The sequence below is a fragment of the Bos indicus genome, chromosome 24 (genome assembly GCF_029378745.1).
Source record: "Bos indicus isolate NIAB-ARS_2022 breed Sahiwal x Tharparkar chromosome 24, NIAB-ARS_B.indTharparkar_mat_pri_1.0, whole genome shotgun sequence".
NCBI classification, from domain to species: domain Eukaryota; kingdom Metazoa; phylum Chordata; class Mammalia; order Artiodactyla; family Bovidae; genus Bos; species Bos indicus.
This window is the reverse complement of record NC_091783.1, coordinates 46775473-46800280: the sequence shown is the minus strand read 5'-3', so window position 1 is coordinate 46800280 and position 24808 is coordinate 46775473. Positions and strand designations below refer to the sequence as shown.

Below are 24808 nucleotides of genomic sequence, written 5' to 3'. Positions count from 1 at the left end.
CTCCCCTCCCCTACTGCTTGCAAATGGACACACTTGCATCCTGGTTTATATATCAGTCACTCGTGAGCTTGGTTAATATGAGTCAGTCTCCCTCATTGGGATTCTTACCAGTGGGCTGACAAGATGGACCAGCCAGATGCTGCTTTGAAATGCTGACTGCTGGCTCCTGCCTCACCAGGCCTCTGGCCTTCTCTCTGGAAAGCCTCAGTCACAACCCTCCCCAGGAAAGATTACTCCCTATGGCCAGCAGCCAATTGAGCTCCCCTGTGAAGTCTCTGCAAGAAAGACAGTCACAAAAAATATTGTGTATACCCTTCTTGGGCTTTGGAAGCTTGGAGTCACAGGATTACAGGGGGTCAGAAGAGTCAGCCCTGCATCCTACAGATGAGGAAACTGAGGCCCAGAGAGGGGAGCAGACCTACCCCGAGCCCCACAGCTGGTGAAGGCAGAGCAGAAACTAGAAGCCAGGCCTCTCGATGCCAGGTTGGCACTCAGGTTTCCATCCCAGACCTTCAGCATGGACTTTACAGAAAGCTTGTCCTCACCTTTGGTTAGTAGTCAACATCCGGGCTCCATGGAGACGGTGTTCCATTCCGCCCAGGGCCACCAGGAGGCTGGGTATAACTGCCCAGAGCCAGTGTTGTGGGGAGAAAGTGTATCATGGCCCACTGCTGCTGTTTTTGGAGAAAGTAGATCTGCGTGCTCTCATAGCCCCCAAAGTGAGACAGGGACAGTTGGCATCCTTTGTCAAATCCAGCCCCTCTGTAGCCAGGGTGGGACTCGGGTCCCGAGAATAGAGGAGCAGGCCGTGTCTAGGATCTGACCCCATCACCAAGCCTTGCAGGCACATTTGGGAGAATGCAGTGCCAGGCGGAACACCAGCTGCAGAGAAGAGAAAACCAGGCTTCTCCAGCCTGGCTGGCTCCCAAGCCTGCCTCATTAGCCCCACGCTCCCTCGGAGGCTATTTTTTAAGCCTGCTTGCGTTGTCTGAGCTTTAACCCCTTCTGTAGCTCATGTTTGAGTGTCTTTGTCAGTGAAAACCAGAGGGATTTTTTTTTTTTAAATCATGAACTCCCAAAACCTTTTGAAAGCCAGGTTCCACTTTCTGCAAGAAGTCACCCAGTATCAACCCACCATCCAATTTCTGACCCCTCCCTATCCCTGAGACAGTTTCTAAGTCACTGAAACGGCTCATTTCTGTTGATCGTGTGTGTGTTGCTTTTTGACCATCAGGTAGGGTTAGCCTCGCCTAGAGTTAATTGTGGGGGACAAGAACCAAGGAAGAGCTCCCATCCCTGGGTTTTCCCTTAGAGCTGCGTAAGGAAGTGTTTCTGGGAAGTAGTAGAAGCCTTGGTGGCTCTTGTGAAAGCTGACGTGGGAATGCTTCGCCCAGGGTTGGCAGGACCTGCTTGTTGACACCCATATGTCTGACCTTATGCAGAATCCTGACAGGCAGGGTCCTGGCCACCCAGGGACTTTCATTCAAGTGAAGAGGGAGTTGACAGAGGATAAAGCAAGTGGTACCCAGTCTGTGCTCTGGGACTTTGGAGGCCAATGGGTACAGGGCAGCCGGGAGCTTACGGAGGGAGACCTGGCTGGACCCTGAAAGGCTGGGGCATTGGGAGGGGTTCTGAAGAAAGGGGACACATGAACAGGGGTGAGAAGGGGTGGGTAGGAAAGGATGGTGCTCCCCGGCCTCCCCAAAGGGCCTCAGTTCTGAGACCCCTCTGTTCTCTGGCCCGTGTCACTGTTCTCTTCCTGTCCGTCTCCTGCCCGGCAGGTCCACTCTGTCCAGGTGCTGCAATGCCCCCTCCTTCCTCTTCACCACCCAGAAGAACACGCCCCTGGGGACGAAGCTCAAGTATGAGGTGGATACTAGCGGCATCTACCACATCAACCAGGAGATCTTCCGCATGTTTCCCAAGGTGCTGCTTCGGGCAGGGTAGTCTGGGTGGGCATGGAGCTGACTCCGTGGGGCCTTCTGTGGCTGTGCCCGTGTGGCATGGCAATCACTCTGCTGTTCTCCTGTACTCAGTGGTCCTGGGCTTGGCTGGCCATTCTCTTAGGCTCAGTAGACTGTCCTCTGGGGTTCCTGGATGTCCTGAGTACACTGAATGCCAAATAACACTGGCTGTTATTTGAATGACTTTTGGCAAGAAAGTGGTTGTAAAGTGTTGATTATTGCCTTGCTTGCAAAGAACATCCTGAAGCTATCTGGGTGGAAGAGTAAGCATCTGCTCCCCACCCGAGGGAGGCACAAGAGCAAAAACATACATGCAAAGGTTGTGTGCACAAGAAATCACAACCATACAAAGCAAGGCACTGCAAGGTTGACCTCGTAGTGGCTGACCTTGGGCAGTCCTTTTGTCTTGCCAGGCTTCACTCTCCCTGTCTGTAACAGTGGAGTTTGGACTTGATATAGTTTTGGCTTCTTAGAACAGAAAACCTAAAATATCAGACACTTAAACAGGAGAGACATTTATTATTATTTTTTCCTTTACACACAAGAAGCCTGGAGGGAGGCTGTTCATTCAGGCCTGGTGCATTTCCCCCACCCTGGCCAGGGGGACCACAGAATGAGGGACCCATATGAGCCAATGGCTCAGACCACAGAACCCAGGCACAGGCATTCACTTCTGGCCTGATCATTGCACCAGACTCTGGGAGAAGGTACTCTGTGCTGTATGTTCAGCTCTTTGGATGGTTACCTCCTGAAGGGGATGGTTCCATGCATGTTTGCAGGCACTTCCTGGAGCACTCTGGCCCAGGGCAGGGCGTAGTGGGTCCAGTTTGTAGACCTGCTGGCGTGGCTGGGGGTTAGGGGGTGTGTTCAGGTCTTGCTGGATGAAATGTGAAGGACTGGGCTGCCTTGCTTCTGGGACAGCTAATGAAAGAAAGCCCGGGGTTCCCTGCATTCTTGCTGTGCACACCAGAGTGCGCTGGTATGACTGGGCCTGGGGGTGGATAGGGCAGTGCTGCAGGAGGAGCCGGGGCTGGAGAGGTGTCAAACACCCCCTCCCACTGCAGTGCTGGAGGATGATGGGACTTGAGCCATCTTTACGAGGCGGGTCTTGCAAGGCCGGGAACGTGAGGCTGGTGACAGCAGGTGAACATGCAGGTAAAGCCAGTGGCTGACACACAGCTCGGTTACGACATATGGATGCGAGGAGGGCCATGGGGAAGGGCTGGAAGGCGAGCAGTGGTGGCCAAATGTGCGGGCCATATGGTCTCTGTCACAGCCACTCACCTTTATCATTCTAGCATGAAGCAGCCACAGACAGGAGTAAGCACAGGACTGTGGCTGGGTCCCAATGACACCTGATTCCTGTCAGACACTGAAATTTGAATTTTATACGTTTTAGACATCACAAAATATTCCTTTGATTTTTTTCCCCATCCTTAAAAAATATAAAATCCATTCCTAGCCCACTGGCTGTGCAGACATAGGTGGTGAGTCAGGTGTGGCCTGCAGGCTGTAATTTACCACCCCCTGGACTAGAGCATGTGATGTAGACGTATTATCTGAACTTCCCCTAAGGTGAGTATTTCTTTGAGTTCAAAAAATATGCAGCTTCTCAGGCTCCTACCGTGACCCTGAAGATTCTGATTCCGTGGTTCTGGGATGGAGCCAAGGATGTATACTTCCAGAAAGTATGCAGGTGGTTTCTGATTTTCAGAAGTGTGGGGAACACTGACATAAAACACAGAACGCTTTTGGTCATTTCTCCAAAGATGGCTTTGTTTTATTCTCTCTCTGGGCAAAGTCAAACACTGCAGTTTCCTGCACTGGCCGTGAGATGTCCTTGTTTCCTCTGTCCTAGTCCTGGGAGCCTGTCCCTCCAGGGAAAATGTGCCAAGAAGGACAGTCTCCCACAGACGGGTACAGTGTCTCCTTTAGAGTTAGCCTAATTGCTGGTGATCCCATTGTATTTTCAATCCCACTGAAAATCGTGGGATCTTCCATGATGCCTGTATGGCAGCTGGTCTCAGTGGAGGCCCCAGGTGCTGACCGGGGCTGCTCTCACGTGGGGCTGGCCAGCTGGGGTGAGCTAGGAGGAAAGCCACCCTGCAGTCTCCAGTGTCAGGGCCATCCCATAATAAGCACCTGATGCCCTCACCCTTGGGCCAGGTACTGGGTGAGCTTTTCATCCACACCAGTGGGGCAGGGAGGTGGGGACATTGCCAATGTCTGGAGATGCTTTTGGCTTCCCTAGAGATCCTGGTTTGATTCCTGGGTTGGGAAGATCCACTGGAGAAGGGATAGGCTACCCACTTCCAGTATTCTTGGGCTTCCCTGGTTGCTCAGCTGGTAAAGAATCCGCCTGCCATGGGGGAGACCTGGGTTCAGTCAGATTCATTTGGTCATCCTGACTGGGTGTAGGAGGCCAGAGATACTGCTAGGCTTCCTGCGGTGCGCAGTCAGCCCCCACAGCAAGGAATGAAAGTAAACGTGAAAGTCACTCACTCTGGTCCAAAATATCAGTACTGCCGAGCTGAGCAATTCTGCTTTATGTCATCTCACTGAATTGCAGGAAATATACATTACTATCTGGATTTTGTTAATTACAAAATTTAATTCGTAACAAATTTTACGAAAATTACAAAACCAAGTCACTGAGAGTTCAAAAAAACTTGCCCATGGCTCCCTCAACTCACTGTGGTGCAAAACCAGGTTTGAGTTGGGTCCCTTAACTGGGGTGCCCAACCCTAGTTTGCCCCAGCCATCCCCAGTTTGACTGAGTCTAAGTCCTGCATCCCAAGCAAAGTGCCCCAGTCCTGGGCCACCTGGGATGGTTGGTCACCCCTTGACTCCAGGTCTACACTCCTTCCCTGAGCCTGCCTGGTCCCACCTGCCTCGGGTTGCCTCGAGGCCTAGACTGGGGACATGGCAGAACTAGGTCTTTTAATCAGGCTAGTATTTGCTTTTTCCTGCCTATTTGCCTGTGGTCCCCTGGAAGGCAGGCCCAGGGAGCCTCTGTGGGCATCTAGTGCCCAAACACAGGCAGCCCTGCCAGCTGAGGTGTGATCAGGTCAGAGTGCTGTGGGATGCTCCTTCTCAGTGCCCCCCGCGGGTGCATCATCACCAGGGTAGGTCCTGGGTTCCCCTGTGCTCAACACGCTTTCTCTGCAGAGATCCCAGGGTCGCTGGCTCTCACTGCTCCCCTGAAGTGGCTTTGCTTGCTCAACTCCAGTCTCTTGTCCCTGCTGCTGCCAAGTCCTGGCATCCGTGCTGGTCTATATGACCTCTTTGTCCTAGTTCTGTGCCTCCCCATGGAGCTGAAAGACTTCAGGGCCAGATTTAGGGCCCTGGCCCCTGGTGGCCTGCCCCTCCCCTCCACTGCTGTCACCCCCAGATAGTCTGTGTTAGTCACTGGCAAGAGTACTGGAGTGGGCTGCCATGCCCTTTGCCAGGGGATCTTCCCGATCCAGGGATCAAACCTGGGTCTTCTGCACTGCAGGCAGATTCTTTACCATCTGAGCCACCAGGGAAGCATAGAATATATGGACTAGAAGTCAAGGAAGCTGAGTTTCCAGACACTGGGGAAAGCAAAGGCAAACAGGGCAGACACAACTGAATGCTCTTCTTATTCGAAACTGGGGACTTCCAGGGCTTATTGAAGAAGGTTGTGGAGACCTAGCTTCTGGTTCCAGCTCATTCGTAATTGCGTGTGGAACTGAGGCGGCTTTTAATCTCTTTTCATCTGCAAAGTGGAACAGCCACTTCTCTCCCATGTTCCCTACAAAGCTGTCTCGTGGGACCGTGGGTGTGGAGGTGGATGTGGGTACAGAGGGGAGGGCACAGGTGAAGGCAGGGATGGCGCCACCTCTGACAGCTCTGCCCCTGTCTCCCCAGGACATGCCCTACTACCGGTCCCAGTTTAAGAAGTGTGCGGTGGTGGGCAACGGGGGCATCCTAAAGAACAGCCGCTGCGGGAGGGAGATCAACAGTGCCGACTTTGTCTTCCGGTAGGAATCACCTTGGGTCTGCACCTGCCTCTTCTACCCCCACACCCCTCCTCCTCCATGCCCACCCTTTCTGGTGCCCCACCCTGTAATGCTGCCCTTTTAATCCCCACTTCCCACCCCTGAGAATCCTCATGCTCTGGGTTGTCCCTTTCCCCTTCAGCTCCGTCACGTGCAAGGGGTCGAACCTGTCAGGTCCTCAGTCTCCACATCTGTAAAATGGGAGCAACTGACATACCAGATATGAAGACACTGAGGACTCACAGGGGCATGCAGAGCTGTTAGTGAGGTCGTCTGGGCAGCTACCTCCCTGGTTGGGTTCCCCTCTTCTGGAAGGGTGGCCTTGTGGCTGACACCAGTATGAGCTTCACTGTGGCCTTACCTAAGTTAGACACCTGTCCATGTATTTCTTCTTCCTCATGTAAAACCCCCTCTTATCTCTTTGGGGATTCTAGCTTACCTCTTTAAGTAAAGAAGATAGGTTGAAAATAAGAGTTAAAGCGAACAAACTTGGGTTGAGGCTGCAATCATCTCATGGGTTGGGGATCTACAACAATTAGGCCACTCAGGGTTGGTGAGGGAAGGGGTTGAACTTGCCCTTCTATGCCCAGGCTGGTTTCCTCTCTGTTCCTCTGCCCAAGTGATCACCGTCCCTTTCTTCCCCACGCCCCAGCTCCCCAGCTCCCTCTAGAATGACATGCAGTCGGACCACTTTATCTCTTCTGCAGGTGCAACCTACCCCCCATCTCAGAGAAGTACACCATGGATGTAGGGGTGAAGACAGACGTGGTCACCGTGAACCCCAGCATCATCACAGAGAGGTCAGTAGCCCTCTTTCTAGACCAGTCCTGTCTGATACAGTAGCTATTCATCACACATGGCCACCGGGCACCATCCAGATTGAGATGTACCATCTCTAAGTGCAAAACACACCCTCGCTCTAAAATATTTACTATGAAAAAGAGGGTGAATCACACCTCATTACACTTTTATATTGATAACATATTAAGATGATAGTATGGGGGTATATCAGGTTAAATAAAATCTATTGTAAAAATTAATTTCACCTAATCCTTTCTACTTATCTAAATGTGCTTCCTAGAACATTTAAAATTACATTTGTGGCTTGCCTGATGTTTCTCTCAGACAGCGCTGATCTAGACGATCTTCCCCTAGAGATGAACCAGAGGGCCTTCCAGTGGGTGAAGAGGGCAGGCGTCTCCCTACAGGGAGTGTCCATGTGACACTGGGGAGAAACCTACGGCAAAGACCTCAAGGCACCACCTCCCCCGGCGGTTCCGTGCTGGGGTCTGTCTGGGAAGCCTGGGGGAGGGGTTAAGGTGTTAAAACTCCAAAGGCGGCACAGTCACACCTCCAGGTCAGGAGAAGGGGAAGAGGAGGGGGAGGTGTTAAATGGGGACAGATGCCCACAACCTTTACAGAGTCAGCATTCAGAGAGGAGGCCACTCAGGGTTGGTGACGGAACCAGCTGGGAGGAGGGCTGTTTACTGTAGAGAGAAGGTTAGGGAGGGGCTGTGGTGAAGGAAGGGCTCCGGGGGCCAGCGGCTGGCTTGGTGTCCATCCCCAGGGACCTTGGTGAAGGCAGGCCAGGGGGGTGTCCCGAGGGGGGCTCTAGGGAAGGCCTCCCTCCTCCACTTCCCCTTTGAGCCCACCCGGGAACTCTCATCCGTGTGGGTTAAGGATTACCCTCCCCCCAGCAACCGCACCCCACCCCCACCCCAACCCTGCCGCAGTCACACACCAGGTACTTGTCCCTTTGGGTCCAGACTGCCCTCTCCTGCACCCTCTTAGAAAACTACAACTGTGCCGGAGAAAAGCGGACATTCATCTGCTGAGTGCCTGAGATCAAAGGAGGCGAGGAGGTGGGGGGTGGCCTTGAGAGACCCCCCCAGTCCTTTGCGAAGAGCCCAGGGAGCAGGGGTGGGCCAGCGAGGGCCCGGGGCCCCGTCTCACCCTGTGCGCGCACCCCGCCAGGTTCCACAAGCTGGAGAAGTGGCGGCGGCCCTTCTACCGCGTGCTGCAGCTGTACGAGAACGCGTCGGTGCTGCTGCCCGCCTTCTACAACACGCGCAACACCGACGTGTCCATCCGCGTCAAGTACGTGCTGGACGACTTCGAGTCACCGCAGGCCGTGTACTACTTCCACCCGCAGTACCTGGTCAACGTGTCGCGCTACTGGCTCAGCCTCGGGGTGCGCGCCAAGCGCATCAGCACCGGCCTCATCCTGGCCACTGCGGCGCTCGAGCTGTGCGAGGAGGTGCACCTGTTCGGCTTCTGGGCCTTCCCCATGAACCCCTCGGGCCTGTACATCACCCACCACTACTACGACAACGTCAAGCCCCGCCCCGGCTTCCACGCCATGCCCTCGGAGATCTTCAACTTCCTGCACCTGCATAGCCGCGGCATCCTGCGTGTGCACACGGGCACCTGCAGCTGCTGCTGAGGGCGGCGTGGCCCTTCTGCCGGCCCCCCTGGCACACGGGTACCCCCGGCACACGGAGCACCCCCGGCACACGGAGCCACGCTCTTCCTCGCCGGCCCGCAGGGCGGGGCGAAGGCCTGGCACTGAGGCTGGCGCTCTCTTGGATGCTCAGCTTCAGACTTGGGTCCTGTGGGCTCTGGGAGGCAGGGATGCGGGCGGGGGAGAGACAGCTCCATGCGCACCGCCCCACCTGCCCCCCACCCCGGCCACACCTCAAGATGGGGGCCCTGGGGGTCCCAAGGGAATCAAGCACATTTCCACTCAGCGTTAGCATCCAAAAGAGCATAAACCGTATGGCCTCTTTGCAGCTAAAGGAAGTCCCTACTGGGAACAGAAAAGAGGGAGACAGACAGAACGTGTGAGCACACTTTAGATGCAACTCAGACTTTTGGGTTCCTGACTCTTATTCCCAGGCCTCAGCCATGAAATGTGGTCTAGAAGCTCAGAGCTAAAAGGCCAACCGAGTGGCCAGACCTTCCTGTGAGGACAGTGGCTCAGAGAGGTCCAGGGATTATTAACCGAGTTTCCACCAACCGACTAAGTGGCGCTGTGAGATCTGATGCAAGGGCTGTGGGTTAGGATCTTCGCTCAGACACTGTCAAACAAGGAGAGCCACCCCCTTCAAACACATCCTCAGACACACACGTCTTGGTGCCTCCAGGTTCAATCCTGTGTTTGACTTTTTGATGAGAAGGAAATAAACCAGACCAGCCATTTGCACTAAGGTTTTCAAGCCAACGTTATCGACTCAATAAGTGCTTAGCGACTTGCTTCCTCTTCTGTCTCCCTATTTTCAGCTCTGTTTTAACCGGGAGTTATTTATAAGATCCATCCCTCTGTGTGTTCCTGAATACTGCAGTTCCTGCTGTATCGTGTTCCTGAATTGGAACCGTAAGGCTCTGGACTGGAAAGCGCTGACATGTGACTGGCGAGCTTAGCGACGGAAGTGAGTCTTGGCCTCCGACACCAGCATCACTGAGGTCCTACCGTGAAGGCGGGGTTTCCCGCAGCACGCAGCCTGCTGGCCTTCACGTGCGTGGATCCACAGGGCCTGTGCTTTGGGAAGTCAGCTGTGCCTAGGCTGAAAGGGCTTCTCGTGTCATTTCACATTGCTTTCTTCCTCCCTGTGGTATTCCCACCATGAATGCGGCTGTGCCTAATACACACTGTTGGTGAATTGCCTTAGAATTTAGCTTTGTGGAACCATAGAAGGCCAGTGCTGGAGGATCTTCAGCCTGCCTCTCCTTTCCTCCCTTCCTGCTCTCTCCCCTCCTTCACCTAAACATTTCCAGAAGCCTGTTCTGCTTTGGTTTGGGGTGAGGCTTGGGAAGACATGATGACAAAGACAGGATCTCTGTCTTCCAGGAGTGGAGGGCAGACCAGAGACAAATTCCGACTCCGCATGCTGGGTGTAATGAGAAGGAGGAGGGGTGGTGAGAGCTCAGCACACAGGGAGCAGGACCTTTCATCTGATCACTTCATTTTACAGGCAGAGCAACAGGCCCAGCTGGTGAGAGACCACAGCACACAGGCTCTGTCCCGGGTTCCCAGGCTCCCCATCGAGGCCAGAACCCCTTCTCCTTGCTTGGGTTTCGTGTTGGTGGAGCCATTACGGAACAAGTGCTCCACGCACAGCACTGTTCTAGGTGCTGGCCTTGATTCTGGCCTCTGGTCTTCACTGGGGAAACCTTGGGCTGTTCTGAGCCTCTCTGCTTGTCTGCAGTGCAAGGAAGTAGCCAGTGAGCCAAAGCAGGCCCAAGGACGTGGTGAACCAGGGAACACCGCCGAGGACAGTGGATGATTTCCTTTCTTGGGCTCTGCCTGTTTCTCCAAGGAAGGAACATCTGAGACAGATTCCAGTTAACTGAAGTTTCCAGCCATTTGTTTGTGGTTAGTTGGGCCCCATTCTTGAAACTACAGGATGTTAGACCTGGAAGACTCTTAAAGAACATTCTGTCCCACTTAAGGAAGGTGAGGTGACCTCCCTGAAGAACAGGGAGGTGACCTGGCTCAAATCGTGCCAGGGGCTCTACTGAGTGCATGCTGTGGACAGAACCTTGGTGAGTCAGACACCAGGGTTCACATAGCCAGGAGTATCTGCCTCAACCAGGGCCCTCGTAGGAGTGGGGATGGAGCATCACAACCCATCCCATGTAGGAGCTGGACTCCTTGCTTTTGGTCCTATTGAAGTCTGAGGGCCTTAGGGCAGTCCCTTCTCCTTTCTTAGGTCTCCATCTCCTCATCTCTACAACCAGAGGCTTAGAAAATATCCCTAGGGTCTCTGTAATCTTTAATTTTATTAAGTGTTTGGAAGTATTCGTGATGTATGGATCTAAGCCATAGATAATATTTATTGCTATAATAGCTAAGATTTCCTGCACGCTCATTCTGTATCAAGCCCTGTACTGGGCGCTTTCTTTGCATTATCTCCTGTGATCACCACAGGACCCCTTTGGGTAAGCAGGCTCCAATGGGGAGACAGTCATTTGGTGTCTTGCCGTGGCCAGACACCCAGTAGAGGAAACTGCACCCAGGTCTTGTAGAAACCCAAAGCCTGCGTTCCAAACCTCTGTCTTCGCCACTTCCTAGCCAGTGTCCCCAGGGCTGGCACAAGAGGGAATCCTTGTTCCGGAAGGACTGAGAGGCCACTGCAGGGTGGTGCTGGGCCCTGCTATAGGGACAGTGCTCAGACGCTGGCATGGGTTCAGAAGGGAGTGTGCTTGTAGGTGCTTCTTCACCCCAACCCCGCCCCAGCCCTGGCAACAGCACAGATGTGCCCACAGTGCAGTGAAGGGAGGGGAGCTGCGGCCACATTTTGCAGAAGGGGTACACATTAAATGTTGGAGGACTTGCCCAAGGCCACATGGCCAGCTAGTGACTCAGCTGGGACTCAGTCTCCTGACTTCCACGCTACACTTTTCTCCTGCAGCCAGTGTTTGTAGGAAAAGCACATTTTCAAAGGCTCAGAAGACCTGGGCACTGGCTCAGGAAGCCACCCCACCCCCATGTTCCTTGAAGCTCTGCCCCCATCCCACCGTGCAGTGCGCACAGCTAGTTATATATAATACCCTTACGTAAGGAAGCTCGATTCCCCAAACAAAACAACCATCGTGTCTTCCTTTGTGCTAAGCCCACTGCTCCAGGCTTCCCTGGTGGCTCGGACAGTAAAGAATCTGCCTCCAATGCAGGAAACCCAAGTTTGATCCCTGGGTTGGGAAGATACCCTGGAGAAGGGCATGGCAACCTACTCCAGTATTCTTGCCTGGAGAATCCCATGGACAGAGGAGCCTGGCGGGCTATAGTCCGTGGGGTTGCAAAGAGTCGGACACAACTGAGTGACTAACACTTTCACTTTCACCAGGCTTGAAAGGCAGTGAAAACAAGCAAATGACTCTGTGCTTAGCCAAGCAAAAAGGAAGGTGGCTCAAGGTCAGATGCAGCCTCTGAGACCATTTTTGTAATGCTGCTGTGGCAGCTCTGCCCACTAATCGCCTGGTGCTGCAGACAATCCATCGCCCTCAGTTCTGCTGAGTGTAGGGAGGAGGCAAGGGCAGAGCTACCCGACAGTTGAGGGACAACACAGAGCTGGCTTCAGTCAGGTATTCAGCAAATCGTTACCGAGCACTCATTTTGTGCGGGGAATTTGGCTAGGGGCCTTTGAGCTAGAGATGAGCAGAGTATTAGCCCCAGCCCTCCCGGAGCTTATGGTCTGGTGGGCATGTCCAGATGCTGAACTGAGTCCCCCAGGCACGTGTAGGGGCTGAGCTGAGTACTGGCAAATCTGGGCTCAGGGACAAGTATCGCGAGAGGAGCACCAGGCCATGCAGGCGTCGGTCCTGAATCCTGAAGGTTGGCACAATGATTGTAATTGCTAAAGCGGTAGACCCATGTCAGGCTTCATTCCTCGACATCTATGTGACAGTGGTGAGTGGCCTCACTGGTCTTTTGAGTCCTCTCTTCCTTTTTTTTTTTTTTTTTAAGAAACCACTTTACCCTGACTTTCCTCCCACCTCACTGAATGCTCCTTCTCAGGCTCCTTTGTTGACCCATCTTTTGTGAAGCTTCCTCAGGGTTCTCTTCTCTTATTAGGAGTGTTCCTTCAGAAATTGCATCTGTTCACAGCCTCTAACCTCTCCTGTCCTTGCATCTTACGCCCCTTACCTGGAGGCCAGTTCTCCTTTGGAGCCACAGAAACACACTCACTGTGGCTGTCTGAATGCCTGTAGCTGCTCAACATCTCAGCTCGTATAGTTAAAACCTGCTCAATGTGCCCTCAACTGGCACAGTTAAAAGGACAATCTGGATTCAAAGTCACATCCCCCCCACTTACTGGTGACTTTGGGGGCGCTGCCAATGCCCTCTGGAAGCTCTGATTCATCATCTGAGGTTTAGGCCAGGACACCAGCCGCGGAATAGGGTTTCACGATGCCTAGCACAGAGCTGACACAAACTAGACACCCAGAGAACAGGTTCCTTCTTCCTCCTTTCTTCCCCCGCTGAATGGCTCTACCTCATCACTGGCCCCTCGGTCCCAAACCTGGGTCTCTTTTGGTTCTCCTTCCTCCTTCACTTTCTGTTTGTTCACCAGATTGTATCAATTCCAACTCAGAAACTTCCCTTGAATTCATTCCCTCCATACATTCCTTCTGCCACTGCCCTAACTCAGGCCCTCTGACTGATCATTCTGCTTCTGGGGAATTACCTTCTGGAAACACCTTTGGTGGAGCCCATTGCCTTCTTATACCATATAGTCCAGATTCCTTTACCCAGACATGCAGGGGTTGTCCCAAGCTGGCTCACTCACCTTCCCAGAGACCCTCCTGCCCCCATCATCCCACCAGGACTCCTCCAGATGGCTGTAGCTTCGAACAAGCTGTTGGAAATGCCTGAAATGGCCCTTTTACCCCACCATTTGTGCAGGTAATGTCAGGTGAGGGTCCCCACCTCTTCCCCTCTGTGAACCTAGGCTGCGCTGAGCACTCTCTGTGCTTCTGCAGGAACCATCACTGACTCCTGTTAGGACATCCTCACAGCGCAACACCGTGGGGGTGCCTGTGTCCTTGGCCGAGGGCTGTCCTTTCCCCAGGAGAGGGCAGTGTGTCTGGTTCTTCTTGGTGTCCCCAGTACTGGCACAGAGCCACCTGTTAACTATAGCAGTAGGGTCTCTGATTAGCCAGTGTGTTCCAGTGGTTCAGGAGACCCCACTAATAAACTGAGTAACGTGTAATTGTCAGCTTAAGAGAGTCCTCCATTGATTATTATATTATTTTTGCCTGGTACCTTGCATGTGGGAAGCATTTTGCTGTACAGACTCCCCCACCTGCCTCTGGGGAGCTTGGGGTGTAGGTCCCAGTTGTGGTTGCTTGCTGGCTCCATCACCTGATCTCTGCTGCCTTCTCTTTGCCTCCTTCCATTATAATCTTGAATTAAATCCCTGGGTCGGGAAGATCCCCTGGAGAAGGGAATGGCAACCCACTCAAGTATTTTTGCCTTGAGAATTCTGTGGACAGAGGAGCTTGGTGGGCTACAGTTCATGGGGTCTCAAAGAGTCGGACACGACTGAGCAACTAACACACTATTATAATCTTCTTCCTCATCTGCTTCTTGCCTATTCACCAAGTCTCTCTAGTTTAAGCAAAAGGTGGAAAGATTTTCTTTTTCCCTTCCCTCCTTAAAAACCATAGAGATTTGTCAGAATCTTAAATTGCTATATTGAGGTACAGACCGAGTATCAGTATACAAAGGACTAATCAATAATGTCTCAAGAACGAGTGGAAAGTGCTGTGTTTATTGGCTGGGAAACAAATGAGCTGAGCTTTGCAAAAATGTCTGCTCCAGATGCCCAGTGGAAGGTCAGGAGCTTGGGGGTCTCTCTGTGGGAGGGGGCTGGTGCAGCTCTGAGTTCAGCACACACCCTGGCCTCTCTCCCGGCAACCTGGGCACCCTTCTAAAGAGGAGGCTGACTGTGGCTTATGACCGGATGAGGCTAGGCTTGGGGTATGCCAATGCCTGGGGTGTGCCCTGTTCTCTTGTTCTTTAGAGGGCTGGTCAAGCCAGGCCAGTCTAAGGAGGTTGATTACATCCTACAAGGCGCTATGATAAAGTGATATGTCCTTCAAGGTGTAGACTGTAGATCACTCGTGTCAGAATCCCCTAAGTGTTAAACCCCCTGCCTCCAGACTCAGAACCTGGGGGAGAGGGGTGATGCGGGGCAATCAGCATTGTGACTCCAAGACCAGCCAGGCTCTCCAGGTGGTCTTGGAGCCCATATCTGCTGGAGAACTGGGCTCTGCACCGCTTGTGGGTCAGTGGCTACTGCCAGGTGAGTGATGGTGTCTGGCTTGAAATTCAGACTGGAGTCTTAAGCAATAAAAGAGCAAAAACAAGAATCTGACACACAACTGAACTTTGGTGTGTTTTAGAAATATGAATATAAAATATAATCCACTATTTAATTCACAACAGAAATTGACTGCTTAGGAATCTCTTACATTTATGAAATCTGTTTTGGCCTAGATATTATCAGTGGGTTTTCTATTTTTCAATTGTGGGTAAAATATACATAAGATTTACCATCTTAGCCATTTTTAAGTGTATAGTTCAGTAGTGTTAAGTTGTATAACCAATCTCCAGGCTGTTTTTTTTGTTGTAGTTATTGCAAAACTAAAACTCTATACCCATTAAAGAACAATTCCTCATTTCCCCCTCCCCCAGCTCCTGGCAGCCATCATCCTTTCTGTCTCTGTCCCTTGACTACTCTAGGTCCCTCACATAAATGGAATCATAGCGTGTCTGACTTTTTGGTGACTGGCTTATTTCATATAGAATCTCTTAGGTATGATCTGTTCTCAAATGACTTGAACTGTTCTCAGTGTCCCTATGATAGGATTCTGATTTTAATTTTGGCCTGGAACAGTTGTCCTGGGCCCTTAGTTGTTCCCTGGCTTCTGACAACCTCAGCACCTTTTGCTGAGGGTCAGAGCAGACCCTGTCTTGCTTTGCTAGCTTGACTCAGCTGTCCTGGCCAGCCACTGCCCTGAGAGGCAATAGCTCTGCTCAGCTTCTACAAGTCTATAGATATTTCTCCTGCATGGTCTCTTCTGAGAACCTGCTTTTCTTTTTTTAACAAGAGAAAGAGAGGGAGAGAGACATACATACATTACCATGACTTAGCTCTTAGGACAAAAGCCAGAAATCACTGACTGTCTCTCTTTTCAGTAGGGGGATGGTTTCCTTGGCAACCAAGTAACTCATTTCCTTCAACTAAATGACTTGTTCAACTTTAGGGTAAAAGTGTTATTTTCTCTAGAATCATGGCCCTCAACCTTGTGTGCACATTGAAGTCACCCAGGGATCTTTATAAAGCCACCCATGCCAGATCCTCATCTTTCCAGAGAATCTGATTCACTTGGCTTGGGGACAGGGCCCCATATTCTTATTTTTAAAAATCTCTTAAGTGAATCTACTGCACAGAGGCCAAGGGTCTCTGTTTCGGCGGCACATCAGGGTCATCTGGAGAACTTTTAAGAGCTACTTGTGCCTGGACTTTGCCCCCAGAAGTTCTGATCCAGTTGGTCTGAGGCGTGACCTGAGTGGGAGGGCTTTTCTGACTCTCCAGATGACCCTACTATGCAGCCGAAACTGAGAACCACTGTTCTAGCCCACCATCTTCCAAACTTGAACCTGTGTCAGAATCACTCGGAGAGCTCACTGGTTCCTGGGCCCCTCCCCAGAGTCTGATTTGGTGACCATGGCAGGGACCTTCCTTGCTACTTCCTAAGTGATGCTGAGGCTGGTCCTGGGACCCACACTTTGAGGAGCACTGCTGCGCTGTGGTTGGGCTTTAGTGGGACCTGAACATGAGGAACTGGAGAAGGCAATGGCACCCCACTCCAGCACTCTTGCCTGGAAAATCCCATGGATGGAGGAGCCTGGCAGGCTGCAGTCCATGGGGTCGCTAAGAGTTGGACATGACTGAGTGACTTCACTTTCACTTTTCACTGTCATGCATTGGAGAAGGAAATGGCAGCCCACTCCAGTGTTCATGCCTGGAGAATCCCAGGGATGGGGGAGCCTGTTGGGCTGCCATCTATGGGGTCGCACAGAGTCGGACATGACTTAGCAGCAGCAGCAGCTCTGCCTGATCTTGTAACTGTCTCAGCCCTACTTTGCTGGCATTTGTTTCCTGGTTAGTGGTTGGGAGCCTTGATTCAGGCTTGAGACTTCTTAAAGGTATCAAGCAGCTCTTTTTCTGAACAGTCTCAACCTTTAAATAGACATTATGAAATCTTTTTAAAGCAAAGTTAACTAGATTTCCTCTCGCAGGGTTAGGAGGCTTGGAGTGTGCTTGAATTAAGATTCATCTGTTCCTGGAGTAGGGGTGCATTTGGGGATTAGCGCTAAGGGGCTGGAGTCTCTGGAGTTGGTGACCAGCCTGTGTCTGGGTGAGGGTCTCCCTGTGATGAGTGCTGGGATAAGATCAGGGCATCACAGTGCTCTCTTGAACACAAAGCCGGGGCTGGCGCACTGCCCACCACACCCGTGGAAAACAAACAAGGTGGTGATGAGGCAGCATCCCACAGATGTGGGCTGATGTGACCCAGGGTTTACACCGGCCTTAGGCTCCTCCTTCCTTTCCCGCCTTCTGTTAGAAAAGGCTCAAGTTGAAACCAGCGAGCTAGTGCCGAGATCCTGCCTCAGTCTCTTCTGCCTCCAACCAGAGGCCAGTCCCCTGCCCGTTCCTCCTGAGGATACCCACAGTCGTGTGGCCCTGGCAAGCCCTTTATCACTGTGGCAGCTCACAATCTCATATTCAGCTGCAAAATGTGTGGGAAACCTTGAACATCTTAAAGATTTGTTAAAGGAGGAAATAATTGCCTTTTTTTTTTTTTTTAAACAAGGTCAAAGCACACCTCACTTCCCAGGGCCCCTTACCCAGCAAGTTTACTCAGCCTCAGGCAGTTGGGGACTCTGGTGAAGGAGAATTAATTTTGAGCCCCTGTAGTAGATGCTATAAAGCTCTGTTTCAAAGACCAAACATCTTGCTAACAGCAAATCCCTCATGGCATTCATGGAATTTAATTTTAAATTCATTTCCAGTGAACTTGATTCTGGTTTCTAATAATAAAGCAAATTAAGAGAATGACAACAGGTGCTAGGTTTAGCAAGAAGCGGCAGCTAATAGACTAACATAACGGCATTAAAAAGACCAAAGCTATACATCTCAGAGAATACCAAGTGATCGGATGCTGTTTAGTGCAGGGGCCAATATGTAGTAACAACCCCAAGAGCAACAAATAACCCCTCACAGCAGCCCATCCTGTGCTGTCCACAGCCACGCAGAGATACGAAAATGCTCAAAGACTGTGCAGTAGACTGTGTTTAAGGAGGCAGAGAAGCGCTTTATCCACTTGGAATTATTTCCATCCCCAAGCACTTGAAACACATTCATCGAAATCTTGGTGCTTAAAGGATTAGCCCTCAGTTATCTTGAAGTTCAGATTGGTGAAGTTCAAGTTCATTATCTGATCACACAAGATTCGTGAGCTGGGTAAACTCACTCTTTGAGACTTAGTTTCCCTCTGACATTTGCTGCCTCCCCCCGCAAGGTGGAGGGTGAAGGGCACCCCTTCCGCCATCCTGCCTTATAGGGGACATGCAGGTTAGTGGCCGGTGGTGGCCGGGTGTCCTCTGCTTCCACCTGTGGTGTCTCTACTGCACGTGGGAGGGGATCTGGATCTCAGCTGGGCCAGGGCCGGCTCTGCAGTGACTCAGCCTGGATTTATTTGTGAATTTAAGAATAGGCCTATTCGGTCGTCTTCCTGTGAAAGTGAACACTTCTGCTTTCTACACACCTTCATCCCCCATTTTCTCACCAGCCCTCGCTGTGTTCCTAGGAGGAGGGAAAGGCAGTGAGCGGCCTGCAGACTGGACCAAGCCTGGGGAATATGACAGAGGTGTGTCCCGGGTCGCACAGAATGCTGGTGGAACCCTAGTAGGGTGCCCAAGCTCCCCAATGGGCAGGGGGAGGTGGCCCTGTCTTGTTCCCACCCTGAGACCCTTCTGTTTTCTTCCCTCTGGGTTATCTGGTTGACTGGAGTCAGGTTCAGGCCTGGGGCTTACCCCTGGCCGCATACCCTGCCCAGAGTCTGTGGGGAGGGTCCTCTTTGGTATTCGTTCCTCTCGGGGCCCCCAGCATTGGGAGCTGCACCTGGTGGGGTGAGAGGGTGGCAGTTTTAACTGGCAGAGGGTCAGCCAAGGCCACAAGCCTGAGCACAGCAGGTGTGAGGAGGTGGTTGGCAGTCGATCCAGTGATGCCCTCCGTTGCTGTGCTTGTTTGTGGGGGGCTGGGGGGTGCCCCAAGTGACAGCTCCTTCCAGCCTTCCTGGACCTCTTCCACAGGACCCTCGGCCTCTACTGGGGCCAGCTTCTGAGCAAGTCTCTCTTCCCAAGTATTTTTGGGGGGCAGGTGGTCCTCCCTGAGGCTTCCACGCTCTGCACACATGTTTTAGGGGTGCAACGGGGTCTTCGAGGCCTGCCAATTCTCTTTCTGGACCCAACTAACCTCTCTTCAGAAAGCCATAACTCTTCTTCAGAGCTGTATTGTGTGAAATATATGTAAATGTGTATGTATTTTTAAACTCACACGTTAACTCAATGCGCGTACAAGAAGTCGTCCAGTGCTACAGTTTGGAGTCGAACCTCTGCCACCTGGCTCCCCAAGTGAAGGCAGGACAGATGACGGGGGTCCACGAGGGAGCTGTGGAAACCTCGTCCCTACAGCCACGAGCTCCCAGGCTCGATGTCGGTTTCCAGGAGCTCACCTGAAGGCAGCCAGTGGAGTGCTCCCGCGGGGCTGGCGGCAGCGACTCGCCCCTGCGTGGCCTCCTGTGCGTGAAGACAAAGTGGCCATGTGGATGTGACCTCCACGTGCTCCTCAAACCCATCCCCCAGTGCTTTCCTCTCCCAAGAGCCACATCACGCTGCACCGCGCTCCACAGAGCCTTTCCCACTGGAGAGGGAAAGGGAGACCGAGACGTCGTTTGCTGGGCTGCTCGGAAACTCAGTCTGGACATGGAACTGGAGCATTGCTTTTTAAAAGAAAAAAAAATCCCTCTCTTGCTCTGGTTGATTTGCTCCCTCCGTTTGTCCTGGAGAGAAACGCTTTGTGCCCCTCCAGAGTGCTGGGAAGATGAGGTTGCAGTCATTATTTTCATGCAAATTTTGCTGAGGAGCAGGGGTTCATAGAAACTCTTGCAGCCTCATTCCAGCTTGTTCGTGGCTGTCCTTGAGTGATCCTGAAGTGGTGACTGTGACTTAACGCCTGAGACGTAATCAGGGTAATTTGTATCTGTCACTGTGTTTGAAAAGCCCTCAATTCCACCCAATAAAAACAGTCAAGTGGTTCATCTAGTGCAGATTTCTCTGGCTGTGGCCTTGTGTGTGTGCGTGTTTGGGGACTGGGCTGGACCAGGCTGATGCAGCACAGCTCAATGTGCTGCATTGAGCAGCTGCCAGCTCTAGTAGGGAGGACACCGTGGCTGCCTGGGGCTCATCTTTGGGAAGCATTGGCCTCTCTGTGTCTGGCAAGAGTGGCAATCTAAGCGGGGGCTCTTAGGAAGGGCTCAGAGACCAGACCCAGACCAAGTTGGGTGGAGTGCTGAATTGACAGTATACAGGGAGCAGAAGAACAAAAAGAGAGAAGACTGCAGACTTCCTCTAAGGAAGGAGGGTCCCCACGAGCTGGGGTGGGGGTTAAGGGGAGAGGGGTGAGTGGGTGGGGGATTATGGGATCTGAGTTGTGCTAACACCTAGAAACAGACCCATTAGCTAAAAAGACTTGTTTTTCCTTAAGCAACTTGCTCTGTCAAGGTCTGGAGTCACAGCAAAGGAATTACCCTTTCATTAAAAAAAAAAAAAAATTGTTCTTTCAATGCTGCTATCCATGAGTGTGTTTGGAATAGGATTATGTTAAATAAATAAAAAGAAATTTATGTACAAACTGGCTGGGTCTGGCCTGCCTTATGAGATGTAGATAAGACTGTTCGGATTTCACAAATATGCATTTTGGAGAAGCGCAAAACCTTTCCTCTGATTTCTGCAAGCTCTCAGGGGCTGGTATTTTCATGACCCCCTCAGTCTCTAGACTTTAGAGCTTTTGAGCATGTTTCTGTTTTATATCCCTTAATCACCTAGATTATATGCAGACCTTCCCTTGACATCAATGATCATACAATGCATTCCAGAGTGATGTGGGAGAAGATGGGAAAGGGATGGACAACATTCCAAGCAAGCAATCTCAAACATAATGTTGGGTGTCCTCTGGCTAACCCACTGGCCAGCCTCCCAGTGGGAATACTTCATGTGGTCCTAGCCCATCTATTTGGCCAAACCTCTCCTTGTCCTTTTTTGGCCTCCTATTCTGACTTCCCAACCCTATCAATGGAGAACACATTTCTGCTATTTTTATTTGGACTCGTTTAAACATTCTCTGTATGCTTGGTTTCCTATACAGCCTGGATCTCAGCTCACCTTTTACCGCCCCTCCCCCCCCCCCCCAAAAAGAACTTCCATACCAGCTAAAAGATATTTAAACTTTCCTTATTACCACTGTGAAATGCCAAATGTTCAAACAAGCAACGGTGGAACCTAAGGGTACTATTTGAGGGTTAGCCCTGAGACCTGAGTACTGTCTGTAATAGGAAGAAAAAAAGCTGAGGGTCAGGGAAATAGGACTTCAGTATGTATTTTTGAATAAATTAGTGAATGAACCAATGAGCTGGGGGGACAGAAGTTAATTGTAGTCCATTTATTTAATAAATAGATTCATGCTATTTGTCACTTCATTCCTTCATTGAATAATAATTTCTTGCACCCCTACTTTGGGCTAGGTGACTTGAGGATTTGGGAATACAAAGGTGAACAAATTCATGTACCATCTTTGCATTTACAGGACATAGAATCTGGCCAGAGCAATAGAGGTAACCAAAAACTCCACAATTCAAAGTGTAACTATAGACAGTGCTTCTAAGGAGCATGCGGTATTGCAGGATGTTCAGCACATCTCCCTGACCCAAGGATGAGCCCAAAGAACACTCCACTGGAGCAGAGACAACTGAGATGAGAACCGAAGGATAAGGAAGGGTTAACTGGGGGAAAGGTGAGGGTGAAGTTGTAGGGGAACAAAGTCCAGATAGAGGGTCCTGGATGGGGAGAAAGCTTGGGACCCTGGAGGAAGGCTTTTGCATGGGTAGGGAGGGGGAGATAAGGCTAGAGGGCTGGATGGAGGCAAGACCCTGTGGGGAAGAGGTGGGCCAAATTAATGATTTTGATTTTGATTCCAGAGAATTAAGTAGACCTTGGAGGATTTTAAGGAGGAGGAGGCCATGGTCAGATTAACATTGGAAAAATTCCTGAGAGATGTGGCCAGGTGGCTAGTAGGAAGACACTGAGCTCACCTCCACCCCGGGGCACACCAGAATTATGACTATTTACAGAGCAACTATCTATGAGTATGACTTGAAGACTAGCAGAAAAAATTTCCCAAAACTAAAGATATAAGAAGGAGCAATGGGTACGAGGGGCAGAGATGAGTATAGTCAAGACCCACATCTCTGGATAGGTGACCCACAAATGGAGGGGTGATAATCACAATTGCTGAGGTTCTCCCCAAGTTGTGAGGGGTTCAAGTCCCACACTGGGCTCCCCAATTCAACCCTAAATTGGGAAAACAAGCCCTCAGAATGTCTGGCTTTGAAGGCCAGTGGGGCCTTCAAAGGGGAGAGTTCTTTAGTTGTAACACATTCTAACAACCCTACTGTTATAGGGGAGAGCCATAGGACTGTAGAAAGCAGAGACTCCACTCTTAAAAGGTGCACACAAAATCTTATATGATTTGAGTCCCAGCACAGAGGCAGTAATTTGAAAAGAGCCTGGAGCAGACCCAACTTGCTGAGCTTAAAGAGCCTCCTAGAGAGGCAGGAGGCCACTTGGACTTCCCCTTGAGATGGAGATGATGGCCACAACCATTGCTGTGAGTCTGTCCTACTGCAAAAACACTGGCACCCGCAAGCACCATTTTGGAGTGCTCTAGCACCCCACTCCCGGAGAAGGCGATGGCACCCCACTCCAGCACTCTTGCCTGGAAAACCCCATGGACGGAGGAGCCTGGTAGGCTGCAGTCCATGAGGTCGCTAAGAGTCGGACACGACTGAGCAACTTCACTTTTCACTTTCATGCATTGGAGGAGGAAATGGCAACCCACTCCAGTGTTCTTGCCTGGAGAATCCCAGGGACGGCCGGGCCTAGTGGGCTGCGGTCTATGGAGTCGCACAGAGTCGGACACAACTGAAGCGACTTAGCAGCAGCAGCAGCAGCTGGCTTAGGTAAGTGCTGGGTGCTTACCCACCAGCTGGACAAGGCCCCCACCCACTGGGGGCTGGCAACAACCCCAAGATCTCACTGAGTCATGCAGCTATCTGCCCTAGGACCTGGCCCTGCCCGTCAGCAGGCTGGTCGCCACCATGCAAGGCAGATCCCTGGAGTCAACTGGCTGCCAGAGTCCAGACAAGCCTAAGAGCATGCTCATGGTAGTTGATCCCACCACACGGAAGGGCCCACACAACACACATGGGGGCATCTCTAGAGCATCTAGCTCTGGGGACCAGAGGGCAGCATGGTGCTGAGTCGCAGAGGCTGTTTCCTACAGAAAGCTACTTCTCCAAGACTGGGAAACATAGCTGACCTATTTAATACGTAGAAATAAGCACAGAGAATTAGGCAAAATGAAGGAACTGAGGGATATGTTCCCAATAAATCAATAAGGTAAAACCACAGAATAACTTAGAAAGTGGAGATAATCTGATATCTCCATATATCTGATAAAGAGTTTCAAGTACAAACTAAAAATGCTCGATGAACTTGGGAGAAAAATGGATGAACATAGTGAAAATTTTAACAGAATTAGAAAATATAAAGAAGAACCAAACAGAAATGAAGAATATAATAACTGAAATAAAAATATACTGGAAGGAATCAGAAGTACATTAGATGTTATAGAGGAGTGGATCAGTGAACTGGAAGACAGAGCAGTGGAAATCATTCATGCTGAACAGAAAAAAGAAAAAGAATTTTTAAAAACATGAAGGTAGTTTAAGAGACCTATGAGATAACATCAAGCGTGCTGACTTTATAGGGGTTCCAGAAGGAGATGAGAGCAAGTGACAGATAACGGGAAGAAATGACACTTCCATACCCTGTGAAAGGGAACATACATTCAGTTCCAGGAAGCACAGAGAGTCCTAAACAAGAGGAGTCTGAAGAGGTCCACATCAAGATACAGTATAATTAAAATGGCAAAAAGTAAAGATAAAGAGGGAATCTTAAAAGCAGCAAGAGAAAAGCTATTCGTTATGTACAAGGGAACCCCCATAACACTGACTTTTCAAAAGAAACATTACATGCCCAAAGAAGTGGAACAATATATTAAAGCTGTGAAAGGAAAAAAATTCGACAATGAAGAAGAGTCTATCTAGCAAGTCTTTTATTCAGTTTTGAAGGAGAGAGAGATTTGTACAGATCAACCAAAGCTTAAGAGTTCAGTGCCACTAAACAAACTTTATAAGAAATGTTAAACCATGTGCGTGCATACTCAATTATGTCCAACTCTGTGACCCCATGGACTGTAGCCCACCAGGATCCTCTGTCCATGGAATTTTCCAGGCAAGAATACAAGAGTATTCTTACCTGGAAAGACAAGACTCCAGGGAATCTTTCCGACCCAGAGATTGAACCCACATCTCTTGCATGTCCTGCATGGGCAGGTGGGTTCTCTACCACTGTGTCATAAGAGATGTTGAAGGGGCTTTTTTAAGCAGAAAAGAAAAGACTACAAGAAATATAAGAATTATGAAAGGAAAAATCCCAGTGGCCTCATTGGTGAAAGCAAACAGCATAGACAGTAAATCAATCCCTTATAAAGTAAGTAAGATGGTCTAAAAACAGAAATAATAGAAAAATCTATATCCACAATAAGTAGTTAAGGGATACACAAAACCAAAATTATAAAATATAACATCAAAATAATTAAACGTGGAAGGGAGAGTAACAGTAGGGTTGTTAGAATGTGTTACAACTAAAGAACACAGTAACTTCAAATGATTATATTAACATATATGATCCACATCTATTTCTATTACCTGTCTATCTAACTATCTATCTACCTATCTATGTTGTTATATATGAATCACAGACCATGGTAACCACAAACCAAAAACCTAAAATAGATACACAAAAAAAGAAAGGAATCTAAACGTAACACTAAAGGTTGTCACCAGATTCCA

At 50.6% G+C, this 24808-nt stretch overlaps 1 protein-coding gene across 2 annotated transcripts in view; it reads left to right on the top strand.

Moving 5' to 3' along the window:
- The window catches only part of ST8SIA5 (ST8 alpha-N-acetyl-neuraminide alpha-2,8-sialyltransferase 5), a 78055-nt gene extending 58181 nt beyond the window's left edge, over positions 1 to 19874 (top strand). For both annotated transcript variants that reach the window (XM_019986869.2, XM_070778997.1), the window contains 4 exons: positions 1782 to 1926; positions 5856 to 5968; positions 6694 to 6786; positions 7961 to 19874. In XM_019986869.2, the coding sequence (XP_019842428.1) occupies positions 1782 to 1926; positions 5856 to 5968; positions 6694 to 6786; positions 7961 to 8429 (820 nt within the window). In that variant the 3' untranslated portion in view covers positions 8430 to 19874. The remainder of the gene's footprint in view (positions 1 to 1781; positions 1927 to 5855; positions 5969 to 6693; positions 6787 to 7960) is intronic.
- Positions 19875 to 24808: the final 4934 nt, after the last annotated feature.